This window comes from Rhamphochromis longiceps, linkage group LG23, assembly GCF_057381845.1.
Source record: "Rhamphochromis longiceps isolate RC_006_pf linkage group LG23, R_longiceps_female_GT1.1, whole genome shotgun sequence".
In the NCBI taxonomy this organism is placed as follows: domain Eukaryota; kingdom Metazoa; phylum Chordata; class Actinopteri; order Cichliformes; family Cichlidae; genus Rhamphochromis; species Rhamphochromis longiceps.
This window is the reverse complement of record NC_140578.1, coordinates 8,099,005-8,113,738: the sequence shown is the minus strand read 5'-3', so window position 1 is coordinate 8,113,738 and position 14,734 is coordinate 8,099,005. Positions and strand designations below refer to the sequence as shown.

Below are 14,734 nucleotides of genomic sequence, written 5' to 3'. Positions count from 1 at the left end.
TACACAAACATAAACATTTTTGGACTCCGTTTACATGGCTAGACCTCTATTTTCGGGTGGTGTATGGGGAAAGATTCAAATGCTGCCCTCTGCTGTGCGAACGTTAAATGGGTCGTAATGCTCACTTCAAAGCCGTGCGTGCCGAATAAAATAAATGCAAAAATACTTTGCAATTAAATAAATATATAGATGTTTAAATAATTAAATTGATTAATTAAATCAATACATACATTTACTGTGCTATAAAGAAATAACCGGTTGCTATTCCGGAACGATAGGTTTTACCGGCGGCTTCTTTTCCGTGTTGCACAAAACAATAACTGCGGACCCGCACAGCTTCAAAACGATGTGGAGCTCAGTAGGGTTGAGTGTGATTAACGTTGTGTGGTCTTCTCTGGCTTTGTGCTTCCTCGTTGCTTTTTGTGCTCACAAAGTGTCGCGACTGTTGCCGGGAATATTTGACACGTGTCCCGCTTACGTTTTATTTCAGGACCTTATTCGTTACGGAAAAACTAAACAGAGCTTAAAGCGAGACGAATGGCTGCGGGTTTTTGACGTCCCAAAAAGGTGACAGTGAATGACAGAACTTTACTGTAATGTATTTTATATCCTACTATATCTAACCGAACATTTAGGTGGTTTTGAATCATTATTTACTTTTTAAATATTTAAACGTGGCATGCTTTTCGCCTTCCAGGTGGTTCTGGCACTTCTATGCAGTCTCTGTTGGCTGGAATGGTCTTCTTCTGGTCTTGTACCTCAGCTTTATATTTCAGCATCAGTCATACCCTTTGTGGTTGAGCGACTTTTTAGACATTTTGACTGGCGCACACAGCAGTGACAGTCAAGGTAAGCTAAAGAAAAAAATGGTTGTTTTTCCTGTTTAATTCATTTTTGTGTCTGATGTTAGTGTTGGCTGTAGTCCCACAGCTTTCCACCGTCCTGGTGCAGCTGCTGCTGTGGGTCCACTCCCTCAGGAGGCTGCTGGAGTGCCTGTTTGTCAGCGTTTTCTCTGATGGGGCGATGCACTTGGTACAATATATGTTCGGCCTGGGGTATTACATCATGTTAGGGTTGACGATCCTCTGCTGTGATCGTATGGAAAAAGGTTTGAGTTGGTGCTTTCTGTGTGCTTCTATGTGCACAATTCCCTGGTTCATCTGCTTTGTGGTACTGATGCTTCCACCATTTCTTTTAGAGAGAAGCTCCCTCCTCTCTCAGCTGGACTGGCTGCTTGTTGCTGGGTTTTTACTCTTCATTTGGGCCTCGTGGCTGCAGCATCAGTCTATGGTCCTGCTGGCCAGACTTCGCACTGGAAAGTCAGGTAAACCTAGGAAACTCTCTGTCTTTCTGTTTTGTTTTTTTATTTCTTTGTTTTTTCTTTGCTGCCTCCAGCATTATTGCTATCACTGAGAATTTGCATATTAATGATCAAGGAACTAACAGCTTGAAGTTAACTTCCTCTGCTGTCTGTTTTTCTGTTTATGTGTTAACCATAAAGCACATGGGTCATCCCATCTCCAAATTGCCTTTAGCTCAACCAGCTTATATTTTCCTAAAGAACGTATGGTCCAAAGTTAGGATACATGTAATGATTTTTGTTAAATTTTAGATTTATGTATCAAATACTTTTCAAAACATATATTTTTGAAAAATGGCCAATTGACCCACTTTCAGCATTTTTTATTTGATTTTTTTATCTTTGCTCTTTGAAAACCGAGGCCATGTTTAAGCATGAATATTTAAAAAAAACATTAGCTAAAGGAGGCTAAAAAACTGCAGAGAGCTGAGTGGAACTGCAGAGCTGCGAGATAATTCTCTGTGGGTTTGGCGCCGTGAGTGAGACATTTCACAACAGACAGTAATTTGATCAGTTGTTAATTAGCACAGCTTTAACCTGATACACACTGGAAATGGTAAACCAGTCTATGTAAACGTTGAAAGTTGCTGATGTCACTTTTTCTTGTTTTTTGTCATGTCATGCAGGAACAGTGGAAACGCTGACTCACAGAGTGCCAAAGGGAGGTTGGTTTGAGCTGGTTTCTTGTCCCCATTACTTTGCTGAGCTGCTGATCTACATCTCGTTGAGCTTTGTTTTCAGAGGCCTCTCTTTCACCTGGTGGCTTGTGGTACTGTATGTGCTCTTCAACCAAGCACTGGCAGGACAGCTTTGTCATGACCTTTACATTAGCAAATACAAGTCATACCCAAGGCATAGAAGAGCATTTATACCCTTTGTGCTATGAATACTCAGACACTGTATTGGTCTTTTTGTGGTGATAAATGGGAACTGTAAAGAAAACTGCCAGAGATGTCGGAGGAGCAGAAACCTTAGGAGCAAAAGCCATCTTTTTCTAAACGTTCTTTCAAACCTCCAAATTTAACTAATCGGCTTGACAGCTAAGAGGCCAACACTGTGTTTGATTTCTGGCAGAAGACTCTAGAGGTGAGAACTTTCTCCGACTGATGTGAAGACACTGTGAGGAACATTGCTGGAATTCATTTGTTCATTACATTAAGAACTTGTTTTTCTTACGATTAAGTACTTAAAAATCTTTTTCTTCCTTTTACAGTATGCCAACCTCTCGAGTTATAACTGGTATTGTAATCTCTAAATGTTTATGTGAAAAAGAAACCTGCAAAACACTGTGGTGTTGAATATTTTTCTTTTATAGCAAAACAGAATGTATTGTATTAATACCGGAACGACAAGGAGTTTTACTTTAAAACGAAAAGTAACATGACATGGACATGTTGTAATGAATAAAGAAACTTTATTCAACAAAAAGTATTATTGTTGTTTAAAGAGGCACAAACATGGGGACGTTACTTTCAGGAGGGAAATCAAGTCATAAACCAATCAGGGGTGTGGTGGTTCAATCCCCAGGTACACTAGTTTGCATGATGTATTCATTATCCTTTAGATACTGAACCACAAATTGCCCCTGATTCATTCACAAGAACTCCACTTACTACGTTCACACTGCAGGTCTTAATGCTCAATTCCGATTTTTTTGATCAAATCCGATTGTTTTGTCTGCTTGTTCACACTACAAATAAAATGTGACAGCAAACGCGCTCTAGTGTGAACCCTCAAAGCGGCCCGCATGCACAAAAGAAGACGTCACACACAACGCGCTCTGTTTAGACCCAGATCAAACAGTATTGTTTGACTGATGGCCCTTAATATAAAGACTTGTTTCGGACTTTACGTTTCCCAATTTTGCTTTAAGTTGTAACGTTATTGTGTTATTTACAACTGGCCTAATAATGATCCTTATTTCTGTTTTTAGAGAGGAGCGGTTCTTCAAATGATAGTTGGAAATTTCTGTCAGAATCTGCAGATTATACAGTACAAATAAAATGTTTACGTTTCTCCAGCGCCGTCTTCCCAACAGGTTCACTAACATCTACACTGGATGGCCCGAAAGCGTTCGCGATGTCTTCTTGGGCGCTAATAATTGGCGTCTGTCTTGTGTCAGTGTCGTAAAAGACGGATTTAATGCGACATGACCGTTCAAACAGCAGTCGCTTTCTAAAACATCAGATATGTATCGGATTCAGTACCGCATACAAAACAAATATTAAACAAATATCCCTATTTTCTACTACTTACACAGCGGAGAGTTATTATTTTAACCTTCAAACATTCATACTCGTGTCTTAATCACCAGGTAAAAAGAGAAGAAAGAGGCAAAACCTTACGCCAAAGTCAGGGGATGAAATTGCATTACTTATTGCTTGCACTACTAAAGAGTAGCGAGGAGCATGAAGGGAGTAATATTGTGGCAGGTAATTTCAAATGCAGCATTTCTGTCAGCTTAACAAACATCAGCAAACTCACAAACTGTTTGTGTGCTGCTGTATTTCACGGGGAGAGAAAAGTAAGAGAGCAAACTTCACTCAGAGATGGAGAAACATAAGAACACGAGAGGACAAAGAAAGGTTATATGTAAAGGCAAGGACTGCTTAGTGGGATATTTATGAACTGGAAATGTAAGTTCTTATGTTTCTACATCAGATATTGGGCACTGTACATTTGACATTGTGTTTTTCATATTGTGAAACCTGCTGGAAAAGAAGCTGAGGTAGAATAACTTATCTAATGGTTGTATGAAAATAAGCTGCAGGTTAATGTTGTATAAACAGGCTAGTTTGCTGTGCTGTGATGGATCCTTCCAGTTCTCCCACCTGCCAAATTCAATTTTAACCTCTTCCTACTCATTTTCCTTTTTTGAGGCAAAGTCCCTCTCTACAATGTAGGCAACAGAACATAGAAGAACATAAAAAATATATCTTTTTCTCTGCTCTTGTTCTACTTAACTGATTAAAGCTGAGTAACTTTATTAGAATTACAATTTGGACTGAAATAAAGTTTGTATTTGTATGTACTAATATTATTTTAATATCACAATAATATAACAAGGTTAAGTTGTATTTACTTTAACTTGAGTAAAGACTTTTAATAAGTACTTCTATTTAAGTAAAGAATATCTGTGCTTTTGCCACCTCTGGTCACGTTCTTTATTTCCTTTTTATCCCTATAAAAGGCTGATGGAGTACTGTCCTCATTCCACTGGGCAGGCGGGCGTGCTGGACACCAAAGTTTGTGAATGTTAAGGCGACATAGGACTTTCAAATTGATAACATAGCATCATCTACTAAAAACTCAGATGAGTTGGAATCTCAGCGACCTCAAAGTCGCTTTAATTTTATTTAATGTTTATTCTGCTTATCCCAAATTTATTATTTGCCAAGCAAATTTTCTGCTCAAAGTAAATAATATTATTACTAATAATAATATATTTTTAAAGTAAATGGGCTGATATTTAGAGGGGCAAACACTCATTATTGTTAGGATTAGAATAGTAATGTTACATAAAAATATATAAAGAGAAAATTTGTAACTAATAAACAGAAGGTCCTTTTTCAAGTTTTTTTTTTTCAATGCAAAACTATTGAAAGAAAACAATGAAACTATATTTAAATAGCATTATGATCGACAATGAGATTGTCCATTCACTGAGCACTTCGCTGTGTGCGTCAGCTTACAAACCACGTCATTCATTTGAACGTCCAATCATCTGTCTGCGTTGCTCCTCTTTGCGGCAGCACGGTTCTACTTCCCCCATGAGTTGAGTTGGCCCGGTCGGTTTCTCTGATCGTGACGTGTGTTACCTCAAATTGTATAGGTTACTAAATATGGAGTTATACGGTTTTGTTGCAGATAACATGCAGTGATACGAGGGAGAGAAATTAGCGCGCAAATCGAGTCGTGTCGGTGTTTCGGAAGAAGTAATAATGCCTCGCGCGGCTGGCAGAAGAGATGGTGGGGCTAGCAGAAATGTGATGTGTGTCTTGTTTCCGCTCACCGCCGTGTTTTTGTTTTTGTCGGTCGGTGTTACTGCTATTCAAGAGGAGCAAAAAGCTGTCCCGGAACAGCCCCCACAAGAGGTGAAAGGTTTTGCTTCATTGTCACTAATTAAGTGTTTTATCGTCATGTATAGGAAGCGGTCTTTGACGCGCTTCTTCCTCGCGCCCCGGGCTAGCCGAGCTCGTGCTAACTGATACGTCTCGCAGAGTTCCGGGTGTAACGTTAGCGGAAGTGGACAAAGTTACACTTGAATTTTTTAATCGTGAAGAAATTGCTTTAAAGTTAAGGTGACAGTCATTTGGGTGTCACGACGAGAAGGTCGTCATGTCCCCGCCAGTTTTGTTTACCTATTTAAACATTGTGGCCGAAGTGTTACAGCCAACAAGGGCAAACTTGAATACCTCATACTGATTTTTATTACAAACTGTGTGTAACTCAGCTGACAGTCACTGTGTGCATTTCCTTTGCAGAAAGTCTCCAGTCCCCAGCCACCGGGCCCAGTGGTTTCTGAAGATGTCTCCACCAAAGGGAACCTGGGCTTCATTCATGCCTTTGCTGCCTCTTTATCTGTCATCATTGTCTCTGAGTTGGGAGACAAGACCTTTTTCATCGCTGCTATCATGGCCATGCGCTACAACCGCCTCACCGTGCTGGCCGGGGCTATGCTGGCCTTAGGATTCATGACTTGTCTTTCTGGTTTGTAAAACTTTGGATTTGGCCTTGACTGTTTTTTTTTTTTTTGTTTGTTTGTTTTGTTTTGTTTTGTTTTTTTTGGCATTACCCTTCGATCAGATCCTGAGAAATAACAAATACGTGTTGTTGTTGTTTTTTCTTTCCCACATCATAGTACTGTTTGGCTATGCCACTACCATCATCCCAAGAATCTACACATACTATGTATCCACTGCTCTGTTTGCCATCTTCGGTATTCGCATGCTTAGAGAGGGGCTAAAAATGAGTCCAGATGAAGGTCAGGAGGAGCTGGAGGAGGTGCAGGCAGAGATCAAGAAGAAGGACGAAGAGGCAAGTTAACTTGATTATAAACTATCTAGAAAAACAACATTTTTTAATGTCCAGTAGTACAACTCCAGTCCACATACATAATTTACATATTCAGTAATAGAAACGCCTCCTGAGTGGGTCCAGTTACTAACGGCTGACACCATTTTGCTTAGTAATTAGCGATTCGCAAATGGCTCATATTACTTAATCACCCAGAAGACCTAGTTACATTTTGCTGCTGCTGATGTGAGTTTTTGTTGTGTGGAAATTCTGATCTTATCATCAGGCTATATGAGCACATGGACACTTTAAAGTTGCCTGAGGCTGTCTTATTGAATGGCACCATTATGAGCTGTAATCGAAGTGCTGTACTGTAGACTAAATAAAAAAAAAATTAAAAAAACAGATGGCTGATTGAACCTCTTAGCAATAGTGACAGTTTGTCATACAAAGTCAAGCTTAATTATATTCCCGTGCAGATCTGCATTCTAAGGTGTACTTGTAGAGGACATAAATCTACATCCTCTTGATCAAAACAAATCCGTTATAAGGAATATAGTTGGACCATCCACAGAGGACCTCATGACAAAATTTTGATCAAAGTATAGCACCCTTGTAAGTGAACCCTGCCTCTTGCAGGTACTGAGCCGTGAAAGTACTCTATTGGGTTGTCTTTCAAACCTCATGCCTTGTTGTCTGTGCAGCTCCAGCGGACTAAGCTCGCTAATGGGACTGCAGATGTGGAGGCTGGAACAGGGACTGCTGTTCCTCAGGGAAAGTGGCACAGCTTCATCTCACCCATCTTCATCCAATCCCTCACTCTCACTTTCCTCGCAGAGTGGGGGGACCGATCGCAGCTAACTACAATTATTCTAGCTGCCCGGGAGGTTTGTGACTTTCACTGTTAGACAGCTGCTGTTTAATGCTTTGTAATATATTTTACAATAAATAGAGGCCATACATTTTCACTTTGATTGGCTGTTTGTTTCTTTTAGTTGCTGCTGTATTAATACACTGGTAATATTTAAGAAAAGAGTAAAAAAATAAATAAAAATATGGTATATAAACTGTTTTTGTTTTTTATTCTTAGGATCCATTTGGAGTCGCAGTGGGCGGCACCATTGGACACTGTCTGTGCACAGGTCTGGCTGTGATAGGAGGGAGAATGATTGCCCAGAAGATATCGGTTAGAACAGGTAAGATGGCCTAAATTGTGTAATAAAATAAAATAAAAAATTTTTTTTTTTTTTTTTTTTTAATTTAAAAAAAAAAAAAAAAAGACGGGTAGGAGAAGTGGGTTCCTATTCTCCTGGGAGAATTCCTCTGGAGGCAGCTCTGTTTACACACAATAATTATCAAAATATTTGTAGACAATCCTGTTAAGGTTTGATGGATTAGGTGGATCAGATTTAAAAACAAACAGAGAGAGAAAACAGCGATCTACTGTTAAACTAATTGTTATTTTGCCCAAAAATGGTACACACACAATTTACAGCCCACGTTTTACAATGATTGAAATGCATTTTTATTTTTAAAAAATCAAGTAGGTATTTGTAGAGTGCAGTCTAAAAATAAAAAGTAAAGTAAAAACTTTCAAAGTAGAGCTGTAATGACTCATTGAATAATTCAAATAACCAGACGATTTAAAGAAAATCTTCGACACAAATTTTCTCCTTTGTTTAACACACAGCTGTGTGGCGCTCAGTCATCTACATGTAAACATGAGCGTTTCACCACTAACACTTTCATTAGAAACGTATCTAGGAGCAGGCATGTGAATAAAATATGTCAGTATTAGGCCCATGTTTTTCAACAAGAGTATAATAACACAACAGCAGCAGTGATGATGTTTAACATGGAGTCTGTCTACACGCACGGTGAAGAGCAAAGAGGGGGAGTCGTTACTGAGATGGTGACCTCAGTTAGAGTGAAAGAAAACGTTTTTCTAGTGTCCAAAACAGCAGCGCTGTTCTTGTGGTCACCATTAAAACCTTTACTGGGAAAAAGCTAATGGGAGTCTTCATCAAACCATCCAATCAATGAACTCCAAGCTTTTGTTTTATACAGTGAAAATCTATAGTAAAGCTACAGAAGTTGCATTAAAATATCCAAATGAGCTGTTAACTTGGCCTGATACCATGTTTAAAATTAGGCAGCCGGCTGAAGCCTGACGAAAACCGTCCCATTTTGTATCATAATGATTCCTGAAACAAGCAGGAGGGAGTCTAAAGGAGGGCATGGGGTGTTTAGACAATATTTCAAGGCTTTCACAAATTTGTCTTTCAGATTTAAAGTGAAATTAAATATGAATACACATGTTAATATTTTAAAATATATATATATATATATATATATATATATATATATATATATATATAAAAAAATAAATAAAAGTTTGCTGGCCTGTGGCTGTTAAGTCAGACACTGACTTATTATTAACATGTCATTATTAACATCTGCACCATCATAACGTCTTGTTTTCAGCAGCACGAAAATTTTTCATAATAGCATAGGACAAACTTCAGCCAACGCATGGTCCTTTAAAGGCTTACAGATACAACCCCATTCATTCACTAACACACTCAAACATACAAACACATACACATGAAACCTACCTCATCCAGAAGATAAAATATTACTAATTAAAGGGTTTAGGTGTTTTTTGACAGATGCCGTTATATAAAATGGAAACCCACGAGCAGTATATTTTGAAAGAACTGTTGCGGGGGGGTTTCCCCCTCTTTTGAATATTTATTATTGCTCATTAATAAGTTCTTATCTGATTGCTCAGTTAATCGATGGACTAATCAATAGAATACTTAATTACTAAATGAATCCTTATTTGCAGACCTATTTCAAAGTCACTTTTAGTTTGGATTCTGCACCATTGACACTCCTATTTCTAAGACTTCAGTCTGCTGCCTCCACCTAATATGATTCATTTAAAATTTTCTTGACATGGTCTGTGACGATATTGGACCATTTGCCCTCCCCTAACTTCCCTCGCAGGAATGCTGAGACTCCTGGGAGTCCTTCCTAGTGATGCAATGCTGTAATCATTTGGTTTTACCATCATGAAAATTACTGGTAAATTCACATTTGCTACAAAAACCTCAAGATGACCCATGATGGGGCTTCACAGAAAGATTCAGTAGTTTGTTCATATAGCTATATCAGATTTAAAAGATCAAAAAAATAAAGAAACCAGTTTAGCGTCAAATAAATCTGCCTTGTTTAAACTGAAAATCTTTGCTTAACTGACATTTGTTTTCTTGTTTTGTTTCTGTAGTTACAATCATTGGAGGAATTGTTTTTCTGGCATTTGCCTTGTCTGCCCTGTTCATCACACCAGAAACTGGACCTTAAATTGGAGAAAAGACTTTCAGGTTCACTCTGTAAATACTCGTAACATTTGATCAAGTTGCTGTAGATGCATTTTAGTTTCGACCCTCTTAGTCTAAAGGACTCAACAAAGAGTTGGAGTCCTGTCTTCCTTTCCTTGAACGTCTCTGTTCCTTTGTGATCTGTGAATCAGTTGGATTTCTCAGAGGTTAATTAACAACCTGTAGGTGGCATCCAAACCTCATGGGAAATGTGTTTGTTGACTGCTTACAAGGTGTGTTTCATCTTCATCTCGTCTAGTGAAGGAAAGACTGAATCACAGAGGCCTGATTAACAGGTGCGAGCTTAGAAAGGAGGGAGGACTTTGTCACACTCTTTAAAACTTGTATTCTTTTCACACGGTGTGTGAGAGAAAACTAGATTGTTGCAGATTGCTGCCCTATAACGTTCTACAGGTGGCTCAGAAACTGAAGCCAACTTTCCTCATAGTAATATCTCAGCAAAGGAACTTAGTCCATTTAAAAAATCTTTTCCGTTTTTAATGTCTATTTTAAATGTTAAGAATGAGCCCCTTTGCTGTCAGGTGACTTTTGGCAGAATATGAGCTGCCAGTTTCCTCCCAAGTACAGCAGTTGAGGCTGGTGTTACTGTTGTTTCCACTATCTGTTATTAGCTTCTTCGTTTTTTTAAACGCACACCTTACAGAGGTGCATGTGACAGTGCATTCAGATTCTGTCAGATTGGACCAGTGTGCAAATGGCACAGCTAACATCACACTATCCAGATAGCTCCCCTGTGGTTACCACACAGATTACTTCCAACGGTGTGAGCATGTCTCGAGTACTATTTACTGCTGCTACATGTCAGATGTGGGACAGCTGTAGAGCATATCCCCGTCTGGTGTTCTGCGGATTGTCACAGAGCTTGTTTACTTCAGAGGGAAAAACACCAAAACCAGAACCAGCTGCACATTTATAGCAACAGTTTCTGTGATCTGACTTACACTATTTTTTTTTTTTTTTTTCTTTTGTAAATACAAGATTTTTTTTCCCCTCTAGTTTCACATAAGAGCAGTCCTTTACAGAGACCTGAACCACTAGAATACCTCTACTTACCTGTATTTGAATGTCAGCATCCTGGGTTTATCTACAGTTCACGTGAACCTCTTCAGAAATGATAATCGTATTTACTCATAATGGTATCAGACGGTAACGGTGAACAAGGCGTGGGATTAGGTTGAAGAAAGGGCCAGGAGTCACCCTGACAGGTTCAGTCTTCCTCTGCGATTAAAGCCATTTCCAGCATTAACCTCAGTTACTGAGACAGATTGTAAAGAGGACTACATCAGGTACAAAAATTATTTATCCTACACAAGACTTGCAGTAGAAGCCACTTCTCTTAGGTGTGTTGGATCTGCGGTGACAGCTCGACCTAACTTAATTTAGACCTAAATTTCACCCTTCATTTTTAAATGGTACGTATTTATTTAGCTTCCTTTTCTTTTTCCTTTCTAGGCATATGTATTGACAAAGGGTGGATGATATTACTGTACAAGCAATGGAAATATTTTTTTTAAGTGAATAGGCTAAAGCTGTGTTGTCAATATTTGACAGGCTGTGAACTACTTCTGTTTGTAATACAGGTTCTTTGAAATGCCTATAAGTCTTTAAAAAAAAAAAAAAAAAAGATCAATAAAAGTTTCATGTGTTGTCTGATTTCTAAACTAACATTTAGTGCCGTGTTTGAGTTGAGTGGTGAGGAGGAATACAGAGTCAATTATAGGAACAGCACCAAAGATGATTCACACAGATTTATTTTTGAATCCAAGGGGAGCAAAAGATTGACATATTTGCCTCATAAGGGTTATGTTGAGGTCCATGAATAATTTGGCTCAAGAAATTAATGCAAGTCACCTTAAAGGCTACCCATTATACTTTTCATCATATTACTGTCATCTATTTACTGATACAGTGACTAAAGCTCATTTTAGAGTATTTTTTCCACTTTGCTCTGTATATGGAAGTTTATTTCAGACACTGCATGGGTGGAAAAATGACATCCATAAGTCAAACTTTGGGGTTTGGTTTTGTTGATTCATTTAATATGCCATCAACCTGGCAGGGACTACAGATGAAAATTAATCCATCTGGCTATTTACAAGATTAATTTTAGTGCTCATGTTAATTAATATGCATTGTCCCTTTGAAATAAACATACATATACCAACTTAATGATTTATGGATGGCAAAAAAAAATTTTTTTTTCAGTGGTTGAAACAAGTTTTCATGCCTTTATGTCGTCAGTGAGAATAAGTATTAATCATTCTTAACACGTCACATCTCACGCTGTTCAAACTTTGTTTGCTAAGGGCAGCAAATCAGAAAAGCAGAGGGATGAGCGCTACAATGAGTGGTTTCAGACAGTGGATGTACTGAGGGGTTGCACCAACATCCAGTATGAAATGTAAACGGATTATTTTGAACTTTGAGTCATGCAAAGCTACGGTAATGTTGTTAAAGAATTTACCAAAAAACAATGAAGCTGGAAATCAGCACAATAGGTCATCTTTAAGTGTCTTTATAACACTGGAGTGCAATAAAATACTAATGTGTACAATTTCTAAATGTTGGATATAATCAGTAATTAAAGTTGAGCTGAGGTGTTTAACCTAATAACAAACAGCAGGTGTCAGTAGTGGATGCTTAGTGCAACATTTCCCAGTTGTGCTTCATAGAAGAACAAACTGGAAGCCTTAGCATTCACTACAAACTCTTAAAGCTTTTTAGAAAGAAAACTGGAATAGGTTCTATTATGTGGTTATAAAGTTGTAATAGATGCATTTATTGATGATTAAGAGATTAACTGCTCTGAATTGAGTTGATTGTTTTAGAGTTAGATATTAGTTTTGCCAATTTGTAACTCAAATATTCTGCTTGAAGTAAACAATCCATGCATATGTGTTTTTCAGCTTCACATAACGATTAAATATATTAATTCATATCTGCACATTTTTCTAGAACCACGTGATCAGACTTGCCTATAATGTAGTGAGAGAGGTTAATTAACAACTCAAAAAGACATGACTTAAAACTCTTTACAAAGGGTGTATTTTTTATCTCAAATGTAACCAAAGATTTCAATTCATACTCAGATGTGTTACCAAAGTTAAATCAGAAGTTGGATCTTCTGGTCAAACCTGAACTACTGATGTCATTACAGGAGTTCAAAAGTCCTGCTCCCGTCATCAATCAGGGTGTGACCACATTGTGTGGGATGTAGTCATGAAAGATTTAATGTTGTTTTTTGCTATTGAGCGCATTGCAGCAGTTAATTACTTGAGCCAAACCACCAAAAAAAAAAGCCACAAAAATATGAACTGAAAGCAGAGAGAGAGAGAGAACACAGAGTTTCATCAGAACTACACAACACTGAACATAATTCACTGTGTTCTTTGATTTAGGGTTTGTGTCCTGAGGTTTCCCTGGACAACATTTCCCCCACTTGTTTTTGAGACTTGCCAGTGACCCACAGATAACTTTAAAAGCCCAAGTTGCCCTTATACATATATATATATATATAAATTGGTCATTGTGGGGGGTTTTTTTGTTTTTTTTTTAAAAATCACTATTGCTTAATTGGCAGGGAAAGACTCAGTATAAACACTGAATAAAGACTGAAAAGAAATATACATAAAAGTGTGTGTGTGTGTGTATATACACACACACACTTTTAATTTGATTCCAAGTGTTAACCAGCACTTTCTGGGGTCTTTGTGTCTATGTCACAGTTAGTTTAAATCCTTCAAATGTTTATCAAACCTCTATTATTGTCTTTTTTGCACATTAAAAGTTAGATTATTTGATTTCTCATATATATATATATATATATATATATATATATATATATATATATATATATATATATATATATATATATATATATATATATATATATATATATATAGTGTTCCATAAAGTTTATACCACACATAGAAAAATAATTAAGTTCTCTTATTTACTGTATTTCCTATCTTACAATGTGCAAAGCCTCCCACAGGCATACGCCTCCTCATGAAAAATGAAGTCCCCACGTTAATGACACTGAATACATTCTTGTAGGCATGTGCTGCTTGCATGCAGCACAGGACGAGGTCCACTCTACAGAAATTCGTAACAGGAGATAGCGGTTGTCTTACTCAAACACTGATCTGTTGTAGTATGATCACTGATTTTAAAGGAGGAGGGAGAGAAATGCCATGTGGAAAATTAGGACTACGAGGTCCAATTATAATCCAATTTATGCAGCACAGAATCATCACAGTGGAGCAAGCAGGTATTGGAGATTCAATGAAAATGTAATTTGTGGGTTTTAAAAACAAGGAGGCAGTTTATACAAGCGCTTTTTGCTTTGTTTTTTTCTTTTGCACTGACAGGAGGCTGGTGAGATAGCAAGCGAGAATGTCTAATAGTTTAATGTCCCGGATTTGGATTTTATTATTTATTTAGAGTTGTCCTGAAGAAAGAGATTGAATAATTAACTCAGAATGGTTCTGTCATCATTTGTGGGATCTGGGATCATAAAGGTGCATTCTGTACGTTCGCTTTCACTCTTTTCTGTACTTGACAGTAATTTAGGGAACTTACTAAATCAGATACAGATAAATCTTGTAAAATTATTGTTCCGTTATCATTTTAAGTTTAAAAAAAAAAAAGGTGATTTGTGAGATAAGGAAGATACTTTGAAGCATTGTTTCTCCAAGTCAAGACAAATATACAAATCTATATTCTTCATCTGGTCCCATCTGCAGTATGAAGGTTAATGAAAATGGTAGTTACATGTGGCCAATGATAAATGATAAGTCACAGAAATAATTCAAAGAAAAAAGGCCAAATGTATTTGAAGTTTTGAATAATGAACTTTCAGACATTAACAGCCTAGTTAGACTGAAGAATCATAAGTGCCCAGAGGTATTATCGTGGTAGAAACTGTAGCTGTTGATGTGACAGTTGATTTTCC

At 37.6% G+C, this 14,734-nt stretch overlaps 2 protein-coding genes across 2 annotated transcripts; both read left to right on the top strand.

Annotated features, from left to right (window-relative positions):
• The first annotated feature begins 309 nt into the window (after positions 1-309).
• On the top strand, positions 310-2,770 carry srd5a3 (steroid 5 alpha-reductase 3). The gene is made up of 5 exons (XM_085398387.1): positions 310-567; positions 698-849; positions 923-1,108; positions 1,199-1,324; positions 1,987-2,770. The coding sequence occupies exons 1-5, from the start codon at positions 347-349 to the stop codon at positions 2,244-2,246; spliced, it is 945 nt and encodes a 314-aa protein (XP_085254513.1). The 5' UTR covers positions 310-346; the 3' UTR covers positions 2,247-2,770.
• Positions 2,771-5,115: 2,345 nt separating this feature from the next.
• On the top strand, positions 5,116-11,445 carry tmem165 (transmembrane protein 165). Its single transcript, XM_085397171.1, has 6 exons — positions 5,116-5,454; positions 5,845-6,070; positions 6,222-6,397; positions 7,081-7,263; positions 7,467-7,572; positions 9,666-11,445. The coding sequence occupies exons 1-6, from the start codon at positions 5,302-5,304 to the stop codon at positions 9,740-9,742; spliced, it is 921 nt and encodes a 306-aa protein (XP_085253297.1). The 5' UTR covers positions 5,116-5,301; the 3' UTR covers positions 9,743-11,445.
• The last annotated feature ends 3,289 nt before the right edge of the window (positions 11,446-14,734 follow it).

Coding starts and splice junctions, on each gene's coding strand:
- tmem165 (XM_085397171.1), top strand. CDS start 5,302: ATGCCTCGCGCGGCTGGCAGAAGAGATGGTGGGGCTAGCAGAAATGTG. Junction 5,455..5,844: donor CGGAACAGCCCCCACAAGAG/GTGAAAGGTTTT, acceptor TTTCCTTTGCAG/AAAGTCTCCAGTCCCCAGCC. Junction 6,398..7,080: donor TCAAGAAGAAGGACGAAGAG/GCAAGTTAACTT, acceptor TTGTCTGTGCAG/CTCCAGCGGACTAAGCTCGC.
- srd5a3 (XM_085398387.1), top strand. CDS start 347: ATGTGGAGCTCAGTAGGGTTGAGTGTGATTAACGTTGTGTGGTCTTCT. Junction 850..922: donor ACACAGCAGTGACAGTCAAG/GTAAGCTAAAGA, acceptor TGTTGGCTGTAG/TCCCACAGCTTTCCACCGTC. Junction 1,325..1,986: donor ACTTCGCACTGGAAAGTCAG/GTAAACCTAGGA, acceptor CATGTCATGCAG/GAACAGTGGAAACGCTGACT.